The sequence below is a fragment of the Macrotis lagotis genome, chromosome 5 (genome assembly GCF_037893015.1).
Source record: "Macrotis lagotis isolate mMagLag1 chromosome 5, bilby.v1.9.chrom.fasta, whole genome shotgun sequence".
NCBI lineage: Eukaryota > Metazoa > Chordata > Mammalia > Peramelemorphia > Peramelidae > Macrotis > Macrotis lagotis.
In genome coordinates, this window is record NC_133662.1 from 167115667 (window position 1) to 167139075 (window position 23409).

Below are 23409 nucleotides of genomic sequence, written 5' to 3' on the forward strand. Positions count from 1 at the left end.
AAGGAAAATAATATATATGTATATATATATGCATACACACATATAAATAAACATATACACATATGTTTTTTAAAAAGAACATTTCTCCCTTTCTCACTGCTTCTTCTTTCATTGGAACTGTAATGATGAAATTTCCCTTCCCCTGGGGCTCCTATCTTCACAGCCTCCATGACAGTTAATGAATAGTAATGAGATTTAGGTATACTTTTTTTAAAGTTCTCAACTCCCATTTCAAAACTAACTTTCATATAAATATAATATCCCAAAATAAGTTAATATATTGTGAGGAAATATCTAGAAGAATGCAGAATACCAAAATTGAAAATCCAGTATCTGCTTTTCTCATAGAATCATAAAAGGACCCAGTTTTTCTGAGAGCATTTGACTTACTTTTCATGAATTAGCTTCTTTGTGTCATCCCAGGAAGCTTCCAAACGGTTTATCTCTTCATCAAATTCTGGTGCAAAAGTAACATCCTTTTGAGCTATTTGTTTAGCTTTGTCTTTCAGCCACCACAATTCATGCTCATGAGAATTCAACTCATCTTCTAACTGATTAAAAACTCGTAACCTACAAGTGAAAATGTTCAATTACTTTCCTTTAAAAATTTATCCAAGGACTGTCTATATTTAAATAATCCATAAAATTGTTGGTGGTAATCCCATTTACCAGTCTAGTTCACAACCCTCTAAGACTTTAGTAGTTGATGTCTGAGAGTTATTGTGGTTAAGAAAAAATAAATTATCCCATCTACCTAACCTGATAGTGACCCTCTAGTTATATTTATATAGTTAAAAAGACTTGAATTTCAAATTAATTGTATCCTTAATTTTTACCTATTATAGTAAGAAATTCTATTCAATAAATTTCAGTTTAGGAGAGGTTTATTTGGTACTTATTATGTGAAAGGTGAATCTATATAATATAGGAAACAAACACTTCTGCTGTCAACAGAGAGCAAAATAAAATAAATTAAGATGAAATTCTCCATCCCCCTTTGAATCTCTTTTACCTAGTAACTATCATGGAAATAGTAAAAATATTCTCACTTTAAGACTGATAAGAATTTAGACCAAATGAGCTTTGAAAACCACAGAAGAAAAGGAGTTAAAGAAAAACATTTAAAATGGCTGCAGAAATGAATTTTTAGACAGGTGTGATGGCTGAGATCTGTGTTAGTCACCCATTGAACTAATATAGCTTCAGAAGCTATATCCTAAAGTGTTTGCAGACCTCTTCCCTAGGAAGAGAACTGAAGATAAGCATTACAAAGCAGAGATAATCAACTTCAAAAGATCACAAAAATGCATCAGAAAGCAATGTAATGTCATTAATAGAGTACATCTGTGATTGTGCAGTATCAGTCAGATAAACTACACAGTCACATATCTTTCTTAGCATGTTCCCATCCATATTGGTATCTTGAGAACCTTTAGGAAAAATATAACCTTATGTGGAGGATGTGGGATGGGTGGGTATGAGATCTCTTTTAATTAATTTAATATGAAGTTGGAATAAATGTCTTTTGTTTTGCAAGAATGTCTCAGTGGCTTGCCTAATATTAGTAAATACAAAATTAGGGGCTTTTGACCTACACTTTTGAGTAGATGCTGTTGAAATTAGAATAGCTTTCTGGGGACCTACAAAGAGGGCCCTGGGTGCCATTAAAAAAAAGTGATTTAAAAAAATTCTCTAGTAGAAACAAACAGCAAAAATTGTAAAAAGAAGAAAAGCTGAATGTTTCTTCTACCTTTGTTGAATAGCTTGCTGGGTGAGCTCCTTTAACCTTTCTTTGTCAGTTCTTTCTTCAATATCTTCAAGACTCTTCAGAAGGACTTCTTTGTGATCTGCAAAAGCCTTTCTCAGGGCATCAAAGGCTTCTGCCTCACTCTGTTTGGTTCCCAGGAGATTCTGGATGTTCTCTAATTCTAAACCAAGTTGATCTGCCATTCTCCTACAGGAAGCTCTCTGTTCAGAACTGCCACTTTTCAGGTGATACTGGGCTTTTGTAAGAAGTCCATCTAAACTAATTGCAGTACAGTCTAAATTTTTGGCATCCATAATAGCATTATTTAAATCCTTCTCCAATAATTCTGACTGTGTCTTATCCATTTTACTGGTAGCTTCCACAGTTTGTCTTAGCCTATGGAGAAGACTTGATAAAGAAGCATGTGCCTTAAGGAACTGGGTCAGTTCATTCAATGCAAGTTGCCTTCTCTCAATCATTTGACTGGCCTCTTGGAACAACTGGAAGCAATCCTCTGCTCTGCCCTGCAGAGTGTGGTAATCCTCTCCTCTGCTGAAAGAGCATAACTTTGCTAAGTGAGCCTTTAGCTGAAGCATCTCTTCCTTCTTCCTTTCTACTTCTGTTGAGTGGTCCTAAAAATATAAATAAATATTAAAAGCAGTCTAACCATGGAGATGTCTCCTTTTATACAATGAGTCTAATCTACAATTTAAGTTCATTTCTTTTACATTCCCTCATTGTTCTGCCGGATATTAGAAGAATAAAACAAAACAAAAAGAAAAAACAATCCAATCAAAATCCTAGTTGTTGGAAATTCAAAGACAAAAATGTAGTTTACAGTCTAGTAAGGGAAGACACTACAAATATTCGAGCTAAACAGATTTAAGGTAATTTCTGAGAAAAACAGGAAAAAGATTCATTTAGAAGGTGAAATTTGAGTTGAATCTAGAAGGAAAACTAAGGTTTATTAGTGGTGAAGGTGAAGAAGAATTCCATTTCTAACGGGGGTACAAGTCAGAGTAAAAATTCCATAATGGGAGATGGAATACCACATGTGAGGAAAATTCTGAATGCTAGTTGGGACGACCATAGTTTGTGTGATGGAGAAGTATAAGTCAAAAATGTTATATTATAAGTTAAAAAAAGCAGTCTCTGCTTTAAAGGAACTAACATTGGATATTGGTAGGATAGGGAGATTGAATATGTACATGAATGAATGAATGAATTATTGAATGAATAGGTGAATGTACTAATGAATAAATAAAGTAGCATTTTTTAAAAAGTCTTTTGAAGACATAGAGAAAGAGTTTGGGAGGATTTGAAGAGGAAAACTTTTTGAAATGGGGATTAAAAACTGAAATTATACTTTAAATAGGGATGCTTTTAAAGTATACAATACTGAATTTTTTTAAAAAAATAATAATTTGTAAAGAAAGCAGTTATTTTTAAATGTCTTTTAAACCCAGATTTTTCACATAATTCTAATTTTACAGAATGAGTTAGGATTAAGATAATCATATGAAATGGAATTTTACATAAAATAGAATTTTAGTCAATTTTAGAAAAATGCTTGAAGAAGTAGGAAGAAATTTGACAATGTTTAAATATTAATGTAGGCACAAATCAACTTAATCTAGTTTATATTAGAGAGACATGTCCAAAGACAGAAAGTTGACCAGGTCCCCACTGGTCTGTCACATTGTAGGATAATAGAAATTTTATATTAAATCATTGAAATTGTTAAACAGAATATGAAAATTCAATAAAAATCACATATACAAAGCATATTAAGTAGTGAAAAATTGTTGAACCTCTCAGAGCTGCTTCTACCAGATGGGAGTTATAATACATTGAATCTTATAATGACTATAATTACTTTTATTTCATAAATCTGGGATTTTTAGTAAAACTGAACTTCATAAAGACTGGAAGTCTATCAAAGCACAGATTATCCATATTAATATTATTGCTATTTATATATGTTTAATATATATATCTCCAAAATTTTTAATGCAACAAATATTTCTACATCTATATAAAATATCCACTTTTTAAATGCTCTCTATGAGGTACTTTAAGACCAAAATTAAATAGTTCTTCCCAGCCCTCAAAGGGCTTACATTTTACATACACATAACAAAGTATAACATCAATGAGAGAGTGGGGGGGGGGGAGAAAAACTCAAGTGCAGACTCTTAGAAAGATTTAAATGGGAGAGAAAAATAACAACTGGGAATGGGTGAAAGGGATAAAGCACCTGAAGAAATTAAGGATTCTGAAAGCTGGGGTTGAGGAGCAATGTTATTTCATGTATGGGGTTGGGAATGGGCGGCAGAAAATGCAAAGGATAGAAATAAAATTCTGAACGAGGTAATACATATAGTCAATAATGGAAAGATTCCTGAGTGATGATGGCAGATAAAGAATAAAAAAGTAGTAATAGAAATAAAATAATATGCTAATTCCTCCTCCTGAATCAGTATAATGGAAAGATGTATTTCTGTGAAGTATACTATGACCAGCTAACTTTCAGTAGAAAAATGTTTTATAATAGGCAAAATGATTTACTACATGTAGGGGAAACTACTGTCACGCTAAGTAAGAGTTTATACTGAGGCATGGTAAAAGTTAAGACATAGGTCTTGATTTTCTTTTTTTAAAAATTTTATTTATTTATTTAAGGCAATGGGGTTAAGAGTGTATTGCCCAAGGTCACACAGCTAAGCAATTATTAAGTGTCTGAGTTCAGATTTGAACTTGGATCCTCCTGACTCCAGGGCTCTATTCACTGTGCCTCCTAGCTGCTCCCAGTCTAGATGAGAACAAGAGAAAAAATATAATAATAATGATGATGATGGGCTTTAAATATTTCATTTTAAAATATATTTCATCCAGTACTATGGGAGGGGAAACAAATCATAAAACTGTTGCTTAAGTTAATTAACAAAAATGGTAAGGGGATTGTGTCTATTTAGTTAGCACAAAACGTCAGATAGGTTTATATATATATATATATACTTAAAAATCATAGGATCAAAGAACTAGGCCTCCAGGACTAATAATTCTAATTCTTTATTTCAAAGACAGGGAAAATAAGACCTAAGTAACTTGATCCAGATCACACAAGTATTAAGAATGAGAGATGGGATTAAAAGCCAGATCTTATGACAACCAGAGCCATAGTTCTTTCCATTGCATTTAACAAATAAGATTTATTTATTTATTTATACCTAATGATTCACATAGTACCTTGCATATAGTAGGAGCACAAAATTTAGTATAAAAATACCTAGTATTAATAAATACCTAGTTGATACCTATTCAATGATAATGATGATTTCAGTGGCTTCCAAATAAATATTTACCTTTCCTGGCATCATTATCTATATTTAATAAATGCTTCCATTCTTGTCTTCCAAAAAGAAAACTTCCACAATCTCCTTTAAAGCTCATACCCTTCCCCAAGATGATCCTCAGTTTACTTTGTCTAACATAAATATCTTCCATGTACGTAGTCATTAGAATGTAAGCTCCTTGAGGGCAGGAACTGTTTTTTGCCTTTCTTTGTATTCACAGTGCTAAGAAGGGGCTTCATGATTGCTTATCAATTGAACTTTTCATTCCTTTGTATGTTTTCCTTCAGTCTAAAAGGAAATCACTGTGCCTTACCTTATGTTGAGCAAGTGCAGCTTGATGGTCCATTACACAGATCTCAGAAGTGCTTTGTAAATCACTGAGGAACTTCTTAATCCAGACAGAAAACAAAAGTAGCAGTTCATCGAATTGTTGGTGTTCAGCAACTATGGACTGGAGTAAACTAATTCTGTACAGAAAGAGAAAGGGGAAGAGAGTGTTTAAGGTTCAAAAGTAGTCTGAAGTAATTCCCATTTATAAGGAGATTATAATTTTACAATTTACTCTCCTCAAAAGATGGCTGGGTGGCTTAGCATATAGAAGACTAGGCAGTCGGGAAGACAGCTCAAATTTGACTTCTAGCTAAATGATTCTGGGTAGCCCTTTTAATTGCTGTCTGCCTCAGTTTCCTCATATGTAAAAATGGGAATAAATAATACCTACCTCCAAAAGACATTTTGAGGATGAAATGAGATAATATTTGTAAAGTGCTTTGCAAACATTAAAACATTAAACACACGTGAGCTATTCATATAATTTTGTGAATTAGAGCAAGTAGTATTATCTTCATTTTTAATAGATAAGATACTAGGACTGAGAGAAATTTTTTTTAATCTATACTCATAAAACTATTTATATTTATAAAATTATATTTCAGAGCTCATAGTTACACCAAAGTCAAACCAATTTTTCCCCCATTACACCATTCTGCCCCAGAGTTAAAACTATAAAAAAGAAGGAGGTTAGTTTATAGCTATGAATATAGGAAGTACTGCTTAACAATACCCAGATGTCTTGTCATTCTCATCGCCAGATTGGGGGAATTAAGGCCCAGAGAAAGGAGATGAATTGTCCAAAATCATGAAGTAGAAAATGGTCACAAAAATTCTTGTCTTTTGACTCTAAGACCAATGTTCACTTGATAACTGGCTTTCTCAATTTAGGAGTCTCATCATCTACACATGAGTCAAAGTGAGAATTTTCAGGAAAAACAAACCTTTTGCTAATTATTTGAGGCAAAACTCTCCATCTTTCATCCAGCTGCTCCAGTTGTAGCTGGATCACTTTCACATCATCTTTGGAAGCCACTGAGAAGAGAGATTCTTTCAACTGCAAGAGATTGCTATACAGTGAAGCATGGGATACAACTTCATTCTGCAGAACCTGAGATTAAAAGAAGATATACATGTCATTGTGAAAGGACAGACTGGGAGTTGAGCATTCAAGAATCTAAACTGGAAAGGACCCTACAACCATTCATTTTATTTCAAATATCTCAATCACATTGTCTCTGCTCCAGTTATCATTGTCATCTTACTCCAACTTCTTAGACCCTACTCTTGGTTCTTCTTTTTCTGATTAAGGGAGTGAGAAGTGGGGCAAGAGTAAGAGAGTGGGGCAGCTAGGTGGTATAGTGGAATGACCACCTGGTTCTGGAGTCAGGACGACCTGAGTTCAAATCTGAACTCAGACACTTAATACTCACTTAGCTGTGTGATCTTGGGCAAGTCACTTAACCCCATTGCCTTGCTAAAACCAAAAAAATAAAAATCAAGGAATGACTTCTAGGTTGTGAACCTTGGGTGACTAAAATGTGGTGGTACCCTCAAAAGACAAAAAGAAATAAGGGAGAGAGGTGGATATGAGGGAAAATAAAATGATTATTATTTTAGATATTGCATTTGAGATGCTTAGAGAACACTGAATCCAGAATTTCTGAGAGACAGGGATACATTTATAAAACTGTGAGTCATAGGCATAGAAATTATTTTTGAACCCAAAGAAGGTATTTAAAAGGAAATGTAGAAAAAGAAGAAAGTCAGAGAAGGAACTATGAGACACACCCAAAGCTGGCAGAAGGAAAAGAGATGAATAGTGGAATATGGAAGACTGAGAAGGAGCAACTAGACATGTAGGAGGGATCACTAAGAGAGGGAGAGAGAGAGAGAGAGAGAGAGAGAGAGAGAGAGAGAGAGAGAGAGAGAGAGAGAGCGTAATGTCACAAAAACAGAAAAAAGAGAGTTTGCAGGAAGAGAGATGTAGTTGAGTGCTGAAATGCACAAAAAAGGACAAGATTGGTGATGATTGGAAAGCAATTATATATGGAATATTTCATTCAGCTCAGCTTGCCACATTTTTGGAAGAGTGTTGAAAATAGGGGAACATCTAGAAATTTATTAGGACTTGAAAAATCTCAAGTTCATGTCATACAAAGAACTGACTGAAGCAATTAGGTATGTTTTAACTTGAAGAAGGGAGTATGTGGAAGTTGCCTTTATGTATTTAATAGATTTTCATGTAAAAGAAGGATTGCATTTTTTTCCCCCTGCCTGTCCCCAGAGACCAGAACCAGAAGAAAGGGGTGGCAATTTTACAAGACGCAGTTTCAATCTTAATATAAGGCAAAATTTGAGTGCTCTCTGAAATTGAAATGGGCTTTCTCAAGAAGTGTATGTTTCTAGTTACATTAGTGGTTCTATCATCATTTTCCTTTTTTGAAGTCATTACTTTCTGTAATGATCAATTCAGGTGACACTTCCAAGCTAGATATACTTTCCAGTAATTTCTTCTTGTTAGTGGTCTAACTTTTCACTAGTTAAATCATATTGATCTGCTTAAATGTTTATCTCCTAATAAAATGAAAATAGATATTTTCTTTCATTTTGTCCTTATTTCAATATATTGCACACAGGTACCAGCTGTAAGTATGGGATGAAGGAATTTTGAGGAAGCCAAGTTTTTGAGGGAATAATCTTAATTGTTAAAGATAAATGTTTCCTTAAGACCCAAATAAATGGGAACTATTGTGATGAAGAGGTCATATCTTCCAATTTTTTTATCAAAGATTATATGAATTTAAGGGAAGGATATGCATATAACATTGAGGATAATGTTTTATTTTAAAACTTCTCCCCTGTGAAATTCTTTCTCACTCCCTCTTTTTTCCTAAGAATGAAATATTCTCCTTCTTTCCTGTCATATTGTAATATTTCTTATAGATAATAATTATTTATGAAAACATCATTATTCTATATCCTAAGTTCTCCTTGGCAGATCATGTATCAACCCTTACTAATCATGTATCAACCCTTACTAATGAGTGACATCATTTTTCTAGTAACATTCTTTTGTTTCTTTCCAAGGCAACTTGAAAATCTCAAGTAAGTATCTTGGCAAGCTGCACATTGAGCAATTCCTTCCAACATCTTTACAACATTCAAAGAAATATAATCTTCCCTACTCATATTGTTTGCTGACACTTGCCTGTACTAACTGAAGTTCACCCTCCAGTTTGACTCTGTCTGCAGAAATGCCACTCCCTGATGAACTGGCTCCTGCTTCACATCGCTCCAACCAGGTCAGAAAAGAGGATAGTTCTTTTTCTAACCTAAAGAAAGTAGAGTTAAGGAAAATTAGTTTAAACTTATCACATTAGAAGAGCTATTCTTTTGAAGTTTGTAGAGTTGTGACTGAGATTTTTTTTTTTACCCTACAGGTAAAAGCATGGCAGGTTATTTTAGAGTTTACAGCTCAAGGATTCTGTACTTTCAAAGTTTCCCTGAAAGAATCACTTCAAAACTGTGAAGCACCTTAAACTGAACACCAGGGAGGTCTTATTTAATGCTAAAAAAATGTTAAGCACAAATTCAATCAAACTTGTTCAATAATATTTATATTCACATTGATTAATCAATTAATGTATTCTTATAAGAATTTAATATGTAATGGAGAAGTAATTAGTCAATTACTCCAAGTCTTTTAGAATATATTTTCCATTGATTTTCATTCACTTTTTTATCTAAAATGGTTTGTGAATTTGCAAAGATTGAATTTAAGTGAACTGAAGGCAAGTCAAGACATTATTCGCTGATATCATTGGTCCTTTCCAAAAATGTTGTTCAAAAACAACAATGGTATGGTCAATGGGTAGTTAATTCTTCTGATTTTATTTTTTCCTTTGCATTATTTCATGATGATCTTTCAAGATTGTTTTTTATTCCTTGTTCTTAGTATTTGCATTTTTATTTGCATTATTATACTCAATTATATAAATATACATGTTTTCTTTAACCATGGTCTCATTTTGAGACATTTAAACTTATTCCAGATTTTTGTGATTTCATGTCATACTGCTGTGAAAAATCCTGAACAAGTAAGTTTTTTTTCCATTTTTGTTTTATTGATTTTTGAGGGCATATTCTCAATAGATCAATACTTGAATAAAAGCAGATGACTTTTTAGTATTTTTTTGTGCTGTTTGTAATTTTTCTTGCATACAGTCAGAATATTTTCCAAAAAGGCTTTAGAAGTTTGCAATTAAATAACCAGAAATTAATAACTATACTCATTCTGCCACAGCTCTGTAGACATTGAATTTCATTGCTTTTTGATAATTTACACATTTGCTCAGTGTGAATTAAAGTCATTTTAGTTTTCATCTAAAGACTTTTTCAAGTAGTTAATAATAATTTGATTTTCCTTTTTTGGAAATTATTTCTTCATGTCCAGAAATGTCTTTTCATATTAAATAAGTGTTGCACAGAAAATGTTCAGTCTATGCTTTCCATCTCTCATGAAATGATGAAGAGCTATGCCACCTAACCTTAGCACAATGGACTCACCTCTGCCAGTGGGTCAATAGATTCTCTAGCATCATTTGTTGTTCTTTAGTGCTACCAATCATCTTTTCATATCTTTGCTGGAGAGTCATGACTTCTTGAATAGATGAATCCTTGTTAATAACCTTGTGGGCACTCACTGACAAAGAGTTAACTGTACTGCTCATTGTTTCCAAAGCCTGGCAGAGATCCTGATAATCATGGAAAAGGAATATAAAAGAAGAAGCATAATTTTTATTTTTAAAAGAGCTAATAAATATAAAAGTATTTTTTTAAGATAGCATTACCAGAACTATCACCTCAATTCTCAAATGTAGTCTGTAGTGCTGGAAAAAGAGTTCCCACACCTACCAGTATGATTTAGATATTTCAGATATATCAGTAAGTGAAAAATTAATGTGCCCTCTCTCCTAAAAAAAGAGTATAAAATAATCTCTGAGTTAATCTCTAGAACTTTACAGTACACTTAATATTATATAATTCAAGCAACCTCACTTAGAGATGAGGAACCTGAAGTCCAGAGATTGGAAGTGATTTTTCCTAATTTATGAAAAGAAAGATTTGCAACTTCAGTGTTAGATTCACAGAAACCTTCGTATCAACCTAACTTCCCACTCTCAGTCACCCTGTATCTCTGATCATAATTTTTTTCATAAAAAGGTGTTTCATAAACATTATGAAATGATTTTATACATTTATATAATCTAAAATGTAATATTGATCAAACTTTGAAAACAATATTTTTAAAAACTAATAAAATTTCAACTTTAACTGATAATCTTGACTCTTTTCTTTCAAGAAATAAAGTTTTCTATTCACAAATAAAAAGTACAACCATGCTGTATTTCACATTTCCAAGTTGATAATCAAATGGAAAATATAAAACATTCTCTTACCATATGTTCTTGGAGAGCTTTGTATGTCTCTGAAGCTGAAGAACATACTTTAACTGGTTCATTCAATTTATCTTCAAATTCAGACACAGATTGTTGGACCTAAAACATTAATGAAAATGCAAGTTTAATGATCAAAATAAGTGTATTGAGGCAAAAAAAACCCCTCAATCCTATCTAGTCCAGTATTAAATAGTGAATGACATGCCCATTTGTTGCAACATAAATATTTTATAACTGGATGACAAATTTTGAAAACTGAAAAATCTAAAAGAAAAAATAACAGTTTCTTTACTGCTACAGGGTTTGAAAGATTTTATTCAAAATCCAAGCTAAATTAAACACAGTGTAAAACAACATTTCTATCTTGTCCAATAAGTATCTTTTAAATTACTTTAAACTTACTATATAATTCATAGGAATATGAAAATTAGGTTTTTTATATATACATACACAAATATATATGTATATATATATATTTATTTCACATGGAACTGGAATATTGTAGTAAAGTAGGAATAGATTTGAAAAAATCTATATCCCCTGCAAATAAATAAATAAGTTAAATAAAAATGAGTCAGTTCTGATAATCTTATACCTTTTTGAGACTTTCTTCAAACTTTTGTTGCTGAGATTCATTTTCCAGGAGTGTTGCTTCCAGACACTGGGCATGCTCCCTTAACTCTTCCCAACGTCTCCTTATTTGTGTCAATTTGGCTTTAATTCGAGCAGACTCTCCAGTAGTGATAAACTGAGCAAAAGACTGAGTTTCCTCTTCCAGTCTTAGAATATCACTTTGATTATTTTCTATTCTCTTGAGAATAACCTAAGTTTTGAAAGAAAACAATAATGTAGACCCAGTGTGCTTCGTTTTTCCTATACGGAAATTTTTATAGAATACTGAGAAAAGCATCAAAATTTTCTTGAATAGTATTTGTAATGTATTTTGGAACAATTTGAGGAATATCATAATTATAACTTTTGTTTCACTTTCCCTCTCTCTCCCTTCCTTCCTTCCTTCCTTCCTTCCTTCCTTCCTTCCTTCCTTCCTTCCTTCCTTCCTTCCTTCCTTCCTTCCTTCCTTCCTTTCCTCTCTCTCTCTGTCTCTCTCTTGCTGTACCACAAAATCTGCAAATAAATGAACAGATGGTCGAATGTGCAGTGATTAAGACTGCCTGTTTCTGCATGTGGCAAAATAATAATAAGGGTTTCAGTGGAAATAGAAGATCTGGTTTATAAATTCCACAATTTATCTCAAGTCAAATCAAATTTAAAAACATTTATTAAGTGCCTACTATGTTTCAAGTTCAGGGATATAATTCAGATAATGAACAGAACCTGGGATTCATCTTATTTAACCAAGATATTTCATTTATAGATTTGAGGAAAGGGAAATCTCCCAACCCTACCATAACTTCTATTCAGTTTCTTCAAAGGAGACATGTAAAATAGTCATTAAATCAAACATGTGTGTTCCATAGACTTCTATTACAAAAGACAAAGATGTCTCTAAACTTCATTACTTTTGTAAATGTAGATTTTATTGTGCTATATGGTACATATGAAAATTACAATATGATATTTGTGGGGAAAAGTATATGGTAGTGTAGTGGATACAGGACTGGTCTTTGAATTAGGACACTAGGATACCTGGAGTTAGGAAACCAGCTGTGAACATGGGAGGGTCAATTTATCTCACAGTGATTCAGGTAACTTTCTAAGATTCAAAATTATAGATAAGTAGGCAATCTACATCAGTGGAGGGTAGGTTTTTTTTTAAAACATTTTTTATTGATGAGATTTGTTGTTACATTGCCCAGTTTCTTCTACTACCTCTCTGCACTCCTATATCAAATACTATTTTTTAAAGGCGGGAATAAAGGATGAAGAGAAAATAAACTCAACACAACTGATAAGCAGTTTTTGTTTGTTTGTGGTTTTGTAACTTTTTTGTTTTATTGGATTATTTTCTCCATCCATATGTAAAGTTATGTCTCTAATATGGTTTTTTGAATTGAGATAAAAAAACTAATCTTAAGGAATTTTTTTACTACATGAATAGAATTACAGATCTAGAACCTTTCCTCCCACACAGAACAAAACAAAGTAATGAAATTCACTGAATGAAATAGTAGCTGCATCATAGTCATGGAGCCTCACTTGCAGATATAGAAGCCTGTTTATTCTCAAATTATTCCTTTCCACTCCTCTAAAGAAAATGAAAGGTCAAAAATTTAAACAAAAATCTCATGTCCAAATAATTAAGATGGTAGATGGTGGGATTTCTCCTCCTTCAAATATAAAAGTATCTAAATATCAAGATATCTTGTTTATTTGAAACAATATAGAGGATAAAAATCATTCTTAAGCTAGATCCATATGTTCACAGTAGAACTTTAAAGAAAATAAGTGTTTTTTAGTATTTCTAAAGGGTTTTTTAAAGATAAATTAGTTTCATAATTATATTTAGAATATTAAACTATTTCTTAATTAAAATGGTACAATCATAATATGAAAACTCTATGGAGCACATATTATAGTTTATATTTTAGAAACTGAATACTTAATGAAAACCAAATCAGAGATTAAAGGTTTATGACAAGGGGCTCAATTTAAAGTGTATATGTTCATATAAATACTAAAGCATCAATTTCTTAGAATTCATTTTGCTGATTTGTTTTATAAGTGAAAATTCAGTTCCTGAATTCCCAGTTATCATGGATATTGTTAGAAATTACCTTGTTTTCTAGATAAAAATACATAATCATTCACCCATACTGTTATTCAATAATCTTTTATTATAAACCTATGGGTCAGGAACTAGATACTTTCCAATCCCACAAATATCTTATATTCCTTTGGAGGAAAAAGAAAACTATGTAGAGAGTTAAGTAATACTAAATATATTCAAAATAAATACAAAGTAATATTTTGGGTAGAAGATAAGTGTAGGACCCTCACAAACTGGGAAAAATCTCATGAAATTCCATAAAGTTTCACAAAATGTTGTCTGTACACTGCTAGTCTATTTGAATATTTCTAAAGTAGAGTGAGCAATTGAAGTGTATTTCTTTAAATTAAAAAAAGTATTTCTTTTCCTTCATTGTGATATGATCATTGACATACAATTCAGGAGTACTTATGGAATATTACTGATATCAAAGTAAACTTATGAAAAAATTTGTTAAGCTAAAAGTCGTATATAAGCAAGGGAGGAAGAAAGAAATAATCATTATGTTGACATAGAAAATGTAATAGTTTTATTTTTTCTAATCCTCAGTTATGTACCTTGAACTTCATTTAATGAAACAAAAGGTAATTTTATAGTTTTCACAATTTGGAGGAATGAAAACTTTTTTATGAATCTGGTATATAGAATCAATTTACCTTAGGAAAACCCAGCAGACATATACAGGCTGTTTGTACAAAGGTGTAGGTGCTTGTTTGCACATCATGTGTAATTATTAATGATGAATCAACTTCTGTCTTGGTAGGGAGTCACCACTTCCTCCACTCTCTATGCACATATCTATTTTTTGTTCTAAGATATAGTAATGAATGGTGTTTCTTTACCAGTGCCCACATTGTCCCTGATAAAAGGACAGGGGACTGATGTATTATAAAAGAAACAAGAAAATTTGTGAAAAATAATTTTGAAATGCATAAATGATGAGATAAAAGAGGATACTTTCAACAATACTAACTACATGACAATATTTCCTCCTATTTAAGGATTAAGAGCGCTATACGTCATATAAGCTAAAATTATATTCCCACTTCATCCTTTTCAACTGCAATTATATGTGATAACATACAGAGCACTATTTTAAATAGGAAAGGATCTAGAGCGAAGTCATTTGAATATAAGCCTTATGTTCAGTGCTAAGGAATGATACTCTGAAACTGAGAATAGAATTGTGTGATCTCCTCCTTGTGGTTATTTAAGGTAACTACTGTTTTCAAATTATTAAAATGTTTGAAATGATTCTTTGACATTATTTTTAAAAGATGAATGTTTTCCTTTGTGTTACCTAATTGAATAGTAAAAAAAGGACCCCCAAAGGGATTTATTCAAAGCCAAAGAAAAGAATTATGCAACCACAATTTTTTAATGGCATCACATACAGTGTGAATTTTGTATGTATAAATCAAACACTAATAGAAGACAATATTTTTAAAAAGGTTTGCACAGACTCCATCAAAGCCCTCCATCTTGCTTTGTTTTTTTACAAATGTAACACGCAAATTAAATACAATCACACAAGAAAAATATCAGCCCTCAGTAACAAGAAAGGAATTTTTTTTTAAAAAAGGGGGCAGAGGGTTTCTTCAAAGCTACATATATATGAATTGTAAATGCAACATGTGAACAGATCACCTTAATTTGGCTGATTTGCATGTCCCAAGGAGATGATGAAGTTTCCAAGGCATCCAACTCTTTTTCTCTTTCAGTAATCCAGACGGAGAGGGCCTCAAAAATATTGCCAAAATGCTCCCACTTGTTTTTCACCATTTCCATGGTTTTAATACTAAAATTAACCAGATCAAGTGAACAAAATGCAGTATTTTAATATATATTATCATTAATGTTTTCTTTAAATTATGAAGTGTAAATTTATAAAGACATTTGTGGCCACGTTGACTTTTTTGACCATTTAAAGGAGAGGCATATTTTATATGTATAAACAGGAGTGACAGGACTTCATCTTCTCCATTAAATGATTTTGCATGATAGGTACATGCAAAACAAATAGAAGCATGATGTTAAGATTTGACCAACTATATAATATACTATAACAATGGCACCATCCCAACACACATACATACAAAATGATATAAAAACAATATAACAAAAAGAATTTGAAACTATGTAAAAAAAAAAGAAAAAAGAAGAGAGACTGCTGGGAGGGGGTGAAGTGGATTACATAGTGCTCTCTGGCTTTGGAATCAGGAAGAAGAGTTCAAATCCTGTCTCAGACACTCACTAACTCTGTGGCCTTAGCTAGGTCACTTAATTTGTGCCTGTATATACTTATTAATAAAATAAAGAATTGGACTTGTGGAATCTAAGGTCCTTTCCAACACTAATTCTATGATCCTTTGATCTTAATGGTGGGAAGACAAGCTACTACACTGCAAGAAAATTTAAACTGACTTGCTTTCACATCACAAAATCCCTCAGTTTAAGGGGAAATTAAAAATGTTCACTTTAAAGACATCCTTATGCTTTGGTTCACAAAATATGCTTTTTTATTTATCATTAGAAAGTTTAAAATCTATGTGAGGACATGCTGCCATGCAAAAAAAGTTCCTTCTTGCAATGAATCCTAAAACTCCTGAAATGTTATGATACCAATACTCTTTTACTTTTTGTGGGATTCTGATCACCCACCCCCTTTTTATGCAACTACTGTTATTGAGAAATCATTTCCTATTTGTGAACACTTTAGGATTCACTATTTTTATGAACATATGAAGTGAATGTTTCCATTTGAATTCTTGGTTTGCATTAAGACTATTCATATAATTCGGTAAATGGTTTTACATTTGTGTCATACTGCCTATAAAAAAAAAGGTTAAGCAAACAACTTGATCTTATTAAGAATATGTGTCATCAGACCAAAATTAAAGAGCTACCCTGATTCCCAAAAGGCACTTGAAGATATCATGGAAAAAAAAATGTGGCATTACTTGTGGGCAACTGAAATGGCCAGGTTAGCATGATTGCATAACCATTCCCCTGGAATTTATGGGAGTTATATTAAATGCAAGAATAGAATGTGAGAGAAGGATTATGGTGATTTTTATGTCAAATATATTTTATAGCATTTATTCCTTATGAAGGCAATGGTAGCTATCTGATCAATTGTTGCAATATGTAAATACCCTACTATGGTTTCATTTTTGAAATAAGGAATGGTTTAAATAAAATAAGATGTTCTATTATATTTGATAGAAACAAAACTTGTGAGATCTATGAAAATTTTCAATTTATTATATACTTTTATAAAACATTTGAAAATCAAACTATTAGCAATTAAAATTTCAGAGAAATGTAAAAATTGGATGAAGATGTTAAGGTAGGACTTCATTAGTGCAAAAAATGAAACCCATGAAGTTGTTAAATATATTAGATTCCAAATAAAACTATTTGTTCCAGCTCAATTGAAATATGCAGTAATACAAATAATGTCAATAGTTCATGGAATTCACTATTTACATTAATTGGGACTTCACTTAAACTATATTTTAAGGTTGGGATAGTCCATGAGGAAACAGTCTTAACCAATGCAAGTCAGCATCTCTTCGGCAAATTAAAAGTCTCTTGGAGAGTTGCCTTGAGCATGGTGAGGTTAGGTTACTTGGGTCAGGGTCACATAGCCAAGTGCTCTTGTTTTCAAAGTCAGCTCTATATATACACTAAACATGCTGCATCATTTTACATTTTTAAAATTCTTCATGGGAATAGAGCATATCTATAAATTAGTGAGTAATATGTTACAGAAGGTATTTTGATGATTCTTTGCTATAATATGGAAAATTGGTCAGCTTTATCTGTGTGACAAATATTGTAGCTTTCTCCTGACATTTTTGACTGAGAAATATTTTTTAATGCATTTCATGACAAAGTCATGATGATGATATTGAATCATATTGAATGCAAAGCCATAAATTCCAGATCTTCATAGTGGAGACAATGGAAGACACAGAAATTGCCCTAAATCTTGGGGATGAACAAATCACAGTACAGTCCATTTGTACTTTCTTGCTTCAAAAATAAACAGCAATAGCCTGAAAAAATGCAATAGCTTTTTATAGACGGCTTCACAAAATAGCATATAAACCAATTATAATTTGGTATCACTGCAAGTGGTGGTGAATCACTGCAAACTTCTTCTTTTGGTTAGTGGTAACTGGTCTATGAGTTATAACAATAGTCATATAATATTAAATCATGCCTGCAAATCAATTGTATTTCCACACTCTGCTAATGGTTGATTAATCCAATAAAAATCCTGCTCAGTGATAGGCACCATCTTGAGATCCAGTCATATATATCTGAGTACAAAAGGCCACAGTATTGAATAGGTATGGCTTTTTTCTTGTGAATAGAATTATTTTAGGCTGCAAAAATCGCATCCTTATTTTTTTGTTGTTGCTTTTGATATTTTAGCTTCTAAATTTAGTGATACTTCCTGCTAATGAGTTGCTATTTCAGAACATGCTGTAATACACAAACACTTTGAAGGAGTATTTTAAACACAATATACGGGGAAGATTATATTAAACTTTATCTCAGAGAAGAAAGTTTAGGACTTGTCAAGCACATACTCTTCTTCAAGGGTTTCTTCCAATTTTTTGACTTGTTCCTTGACTGACATAGCCTGTTGCTGAAGAGTCTGCTTAGTCTTCGATCCCACCTGTATCTCTGATGCTTCCTTCACAAGATTCTCAGCCTGAGCTGCAATAGCTTCTGTCCGTTTAGAAAATGCCTGAAAAAGAAAAAAAGTACTGGAATTACTAAGAGAGAATCTTTCTTCCAGATTTCTTGCTCTTACTGTTAGTATGTTCTCTTCATTTTAGTTACACATTCCCTGAGGAAATTTTTGAGTAACTCTTTAGTGTTCTCCTTAGAAATACTAAAATTTAATTTTCTAAGCCATTAAATCTTTTGAACACACACACACACACACACACACACACACACACACACAAACACACAAAGACATAGACCCTTCTACATTTTCTGCACTGCTCATATTGTCTGGATGAATTGGGGTTTAAGAACTATTCCTTTTGATGAAATGGAGGACTACCAGCCCTGTTACTGTCTCCTAAGGTTCAGATCTTACATCCACCCTAATTTTGGGTTTTACAGGCCTCTAGGAATGTCATCTGATCAAAAGACCCCTAGATCTTGCCATCCTTACTACTTTACTATCAGCACTTGAGGTCTATGTGCATAGAATTTGAGTGCTTTTTAATGTGTTGTCTCTTTTGATTAAAGTATAAGCTCCTTGAAGGCAGGGAGAGTTTTACTTTTTCTATTTATAACCCAAGTCAATTCAACAAACATTTGTTAAGAGCCTACTATAGGCTCAATATTGTGCTAAGATGAAGCTACATACTAAGGGGGGAAAGTTCCCTACTCTCAAAGAGCTCCCAGACTAATGAAGGAAACAGCAAGTATATAACTGTATACAAACAAGACACATATGGAATATATTGGAAGATAATAGGAAAAAAAGGGAAGGGATTTTTCACATTTTTTGATACATTGAATGTGCCCCACACAAGCTTTTTCATTCATTCATTTTGATTGCAAGCTCCATAAAGGCAAGAGTCATGAACAATCTAAATTATTTATCTCACTCAGCAGAAGTGAAATAAATGTTTGTTAAATTGACTTGAATTTCAAAAGATGGTTTATGTTATTTCTTATGTATTCTGTAGAAAATAAATTCTAGGTACAATGTTTATCTAGGAAATACAAGAATGCATAGCTTAGTTTTTCAAATGACATTAGATGACCAAATCTCAATAAAAAAATTTTTGAAGACCCATGATATAATAATCACTGATATTAATATAGAACTATTTAGTCAGGCACTATGCTAAGTAGTTTACAAATTTCTCATTTGATCTTCACAACAACCCTGGAAGAAAGATGCAATTATGAGCTCCTTTTCACAGATGAGGAAACTAAGACAAATAGAGGTTAAGTGACTTGTCCAGGATCATCCAGCTAGTATGTATTTGACACTTGATTTGAACTTGGGCCATCCTTACTCTAGGCCCAGGGCTCTATTCAATGTACCAGCTCACTGCTTGAAGGAAGTCTATGAAATAGGTTTAATAAAGAACTAAATGAAGACTCCTGCAGTAAAAACCCTCCACAAGACAATGAACATTGGGCCATAATCCTCCACCTATAACTGCTGTTAACAAGAATCACTTTTGGGTCAAGTCAAAATAAATGCTATTCTTAATTAAATCTTCAGTTCAAATATGTAACTTAACTCTTTTACCATACCTTAAAGTCAATACTGTGTATGCTTCTATTGCTTAGAAACTAAGTCAAAGAAGAACTTTGTCCTGAGGGATCATAAATTTTATTTTTTTCAGGAACCAAAAATAAACAAAATACAAGTCCAGAGAATCTTAAAGGAGTATATAATTAACCAAAAGGAAAACAAATCATTTACATAGAACAAACTCTTAGGACTGAATCTTATTTCAGGAAAAGAATTAGTTATCATAAGCCCTCTCAAGTGTTGCCAAATGGCAAGACAAAGGAATAAAAAAATTGGAATAAAGGTCTAATTATAGAACAGCTGTTATAGATCAGAGCTTGTAAATCAGCAAAGAGCTGGAAGGATTATAATCTGAAAGAAATTAAGATTTTGTCTTAGATTACAAAAATTTTAATAGAAAAATTGCAAAGATGAAACTTTTTTTAACCTATACCCACTTTTCATAATTTATCAAGAATACTGTGCACAATTTGCCACTGAACCTGAATGTGAAGTCTCTGACTTGTGACATGTCTCATATTCCATGCATGCCAACACAGACAAATAATTCACTAAGGCATTGATGGAAGCTGAAATGCAAATTGGTATGTAGTTAAACAATACCTAAAATTTTAGAGCAATGGAGATTTCAATCTTGCATATTATTTTTATTAGCTGATATTTGACTTTCTTTTTATGATAATGAGAGATGAAGAATCAGAAACTTCAATGATAAGTTAAGAGGATGCTTAAAAAAATTCTGAATTCATAAATTTCCAAACATATAAATGAATTTTTTGGACTGGGGGAAAAATAAATCAGGTGAAAAAAAGATGTATAATTAAATGCAAAGCACTTCAATAAAAATAAGAAATTATAGATTATCTAGAACTAATAGAATATGGTCACATATGGTCATTCTCCAACTCTACTAATTACTAGGTATATGATACTGGGTTGGGCATTTTTAAAATTTTATATTTGCTTGCATGTTGGTCTATCCTTAAGAGGTAGAGAACCTTGAGTGAATGGATCATCTATTTCCTCTTTTTGGTATAGTGTCTGTCATAAAGTAGGTGCTTAATATGCCTATTGATTATTGATCTTTGTAAAATGTGAACAATAATATTAACCTGATCTACTTTCCAATGTGTTTTTTTAAATTTTTTTATGCATTTTAGGCAATGGGGTTAAAGTGACTTGCCCAAGGTCACATAGCTAGGCAATTATTAAATACCCAAGGTTGGTTTTGAATTCAGATCCTCCTGACTCCAGGGCTGGTGCTCTATCCACTGTGCCACCTGGCTGCCCCTAATGTGGTTGTGATATGCTGTGTTTTGGGATAACATATGGAAAGCATTTTATAAATTAGTAGGTGGAAAGGACAGAGGGAGGGAATAAGCATTTATAGAATACCTACTCTGCATATATTATAATGTTACAAGATACAAGATACAGTAAATTACAATTACAAAGAGTCTGTGTTAAATGTTTTACAAATATTATCTCATCTCAATTCTCACAATAATCCATTATCTACAGGATTAATAGGTACTAAAATTCTGAAGTCATGTTTGAACTCATTTTCCTGATCCCTAGTCCAATATTCTATCCTAGGGGCCCCAGACAAATGTGAATTTGTTTAAAAAAATGGATGGTAATATCAGCTAGATCTAATTTTCAAGGTTGGTGTTTTATGCTTTGAAATAAGGTATCTAAAGAGTTTTGTGAGCATAAAATAGTAGATAAATAGGATTTTTTTAAAAAAAAAATAGTGCTTAGAATTTTGCTTTCTTCTATGATGGTATTCCTTCCACTGCTACAAATTCCATCCATTCTCTGTTTGCTTATCCTATTAAATTATTGTTTATGTTTTTGCATAAATCTTCCATAAAGGGCAAAGACAAAGCTTGACCCTTTTTCTTTTAATATCAAGAATGGAAGCAGGAAGGGATACGAATTTATTAGACTGACTATTCCTCTGTGTTTCTGGGGGAGTTCTTTTCCTGGTCATACATAATTTTTTTATAGCATATTTTAACCAATTTTTCATATATAGGCCATTATGAATAATGTTCTGTAGACCTTTTTTTTTTACCAATCAAGTGACTCCATTGACCTCTGTTATCTCTAATTTTGATTCCTTTGTGATTCTTTTGTTCCAAGAATCAAAATAATAGGTCACCAATGGAAGAATTCTAGTATTAAAAAAAAGAAGTGAAGAAGTATGCAGAATCATAGAAACTGTTATTTTCTCAAACATAATACAGTTTAATATCTTCAGTTCTGGGCTTTATAATCTGTCCTTCTGAAGGTATTGTCATATATATCTATATCATATCGATATAGGAATGTATATATGTATAAAATACAAACATATGTTTATGCACACATATTTGAGTAGGCCTTAGGTATTTTTCACACATTTTTCTTTTTTCCAAGTGTGCATAGTTTAATCAAGTTCACATTGAGAGTTAATGAAGAAACTCTATAATGATTCAGCCCTGAAGCAATTAGTATCAAGCTAAGTACAAAATTAATGTGATTTATAGAATCATTTCATCTAGAATGAAAATCTTCTATGACATCTTTTATGAATGCCTTTCATTTTGTATTTTTATCCTTGGCTCCAAGCAAACACATAGGAGTTGCTTAAAAATTCTTGCTTAATTTAATTAAATCAACATTGATAAATACCTGGTTCTAATGAGTTTCCTGATTTGTACCTAATTCACTTCACTTTACAGAAATATTGCTCTTTGCCTATACGCAATCCTAAAGTTGCATCTATCACTAAGCGGTCTATAATTTTATTCTAGAAATACAAATTCTGCTTTTAAATCAATGGACAATAGACTTAGTTTCCTATTAAGATGACCAAATTAGAAGTTTGAATAAGAGACTAGCTCCTCAAAAGACAAGAGTAGAAACAGCAAAGAAAAATAGCTAACATTCATAAATAAACACACAAGAAAATAAAAATCATCTGGAAACAGGAAATTATTAAAATGAACAAGATACAGTAAAAGAAAAATACCATGGTGTCACTTCAGATAAAGTTAAACATTAGAAGTGGGAAAAAGATGATGATGCAATATATATTGAAAAATGCCCCTCCCAGTAGATAAACTTTAGAAGAACTGATATTGGTAAAGAAATAACAATATAATGAACAGACAGTTTTCAAATGAAGAAATTTGGGCTACATCATATGAAAAAAGGTAAATTAAAACAACTCTGAAGTACCTTCTCATACCCAACAGATCAGTTAATATGACAGAAAAGGGAAACAATAATTTTTGGAGGGGATGTGAGAAAACTGAGACTCTAATGCACTGATGGTGGAGTTGTGAACTGTTCCAGTCATTCTGGAGAGCAGTTTAGAACAATGTCCAAAGGACAATAATTTGTGTGTGTGTGTGTGTGTGTGTGTGTGTGTGTGTGTGTGTGCATACCCTTTGATCCAGTAATATCACTACTAGGTCTGTATCCCAAAGACATCA

General features: G+C 32.2%; 1 protein-coding gene across 1 annotated transcript in view; it reads right to left on the reverse strand.

Annotated features, from left to right (window-relative positions):
- The window catches only part of SYNE1 (spectrin repeat containing nuclear envelope protein 1), a 598518-nt gene that overhangs the window by 319778 nt on the left and 255331 nt on the right, over positions 1–23409 (reverse strand). Inside the window, exons 31-40 of the mRNA XM_074187858.1 lie at positions 18225–18385; positions 15271–15421; positions 11491–11718; positions 10896–10994; positions 10003–10190; positions 8645–8768; positions 6378–6544; positions 5417–5570; positions 1751–2379; positions 391–570 (exon numbers count right to left, since the gene is read on the reverse strand). Of these exons, the coding sequence (XP_074043959.1) occupies positions 391–570; positions 1751–2379; positions 5417–5570; positions 6378–6544; positions 8645–8768; positions 10003–10190; positions 10896–10994; positions 11491–11718; positions 15271–15421; positions 18225–18385 (2081 nt within the window). The remainder of the gene's footprint in view (positions 1–390; positions 571–1750; positions 2380–5416; positions 5571–6377; positions 6545–8644; positions 8769–10002; positions 10191–10895; positions 10995–11490; positions 11719–15270; positions 15422–18224; positions 18386–23409) is intronic.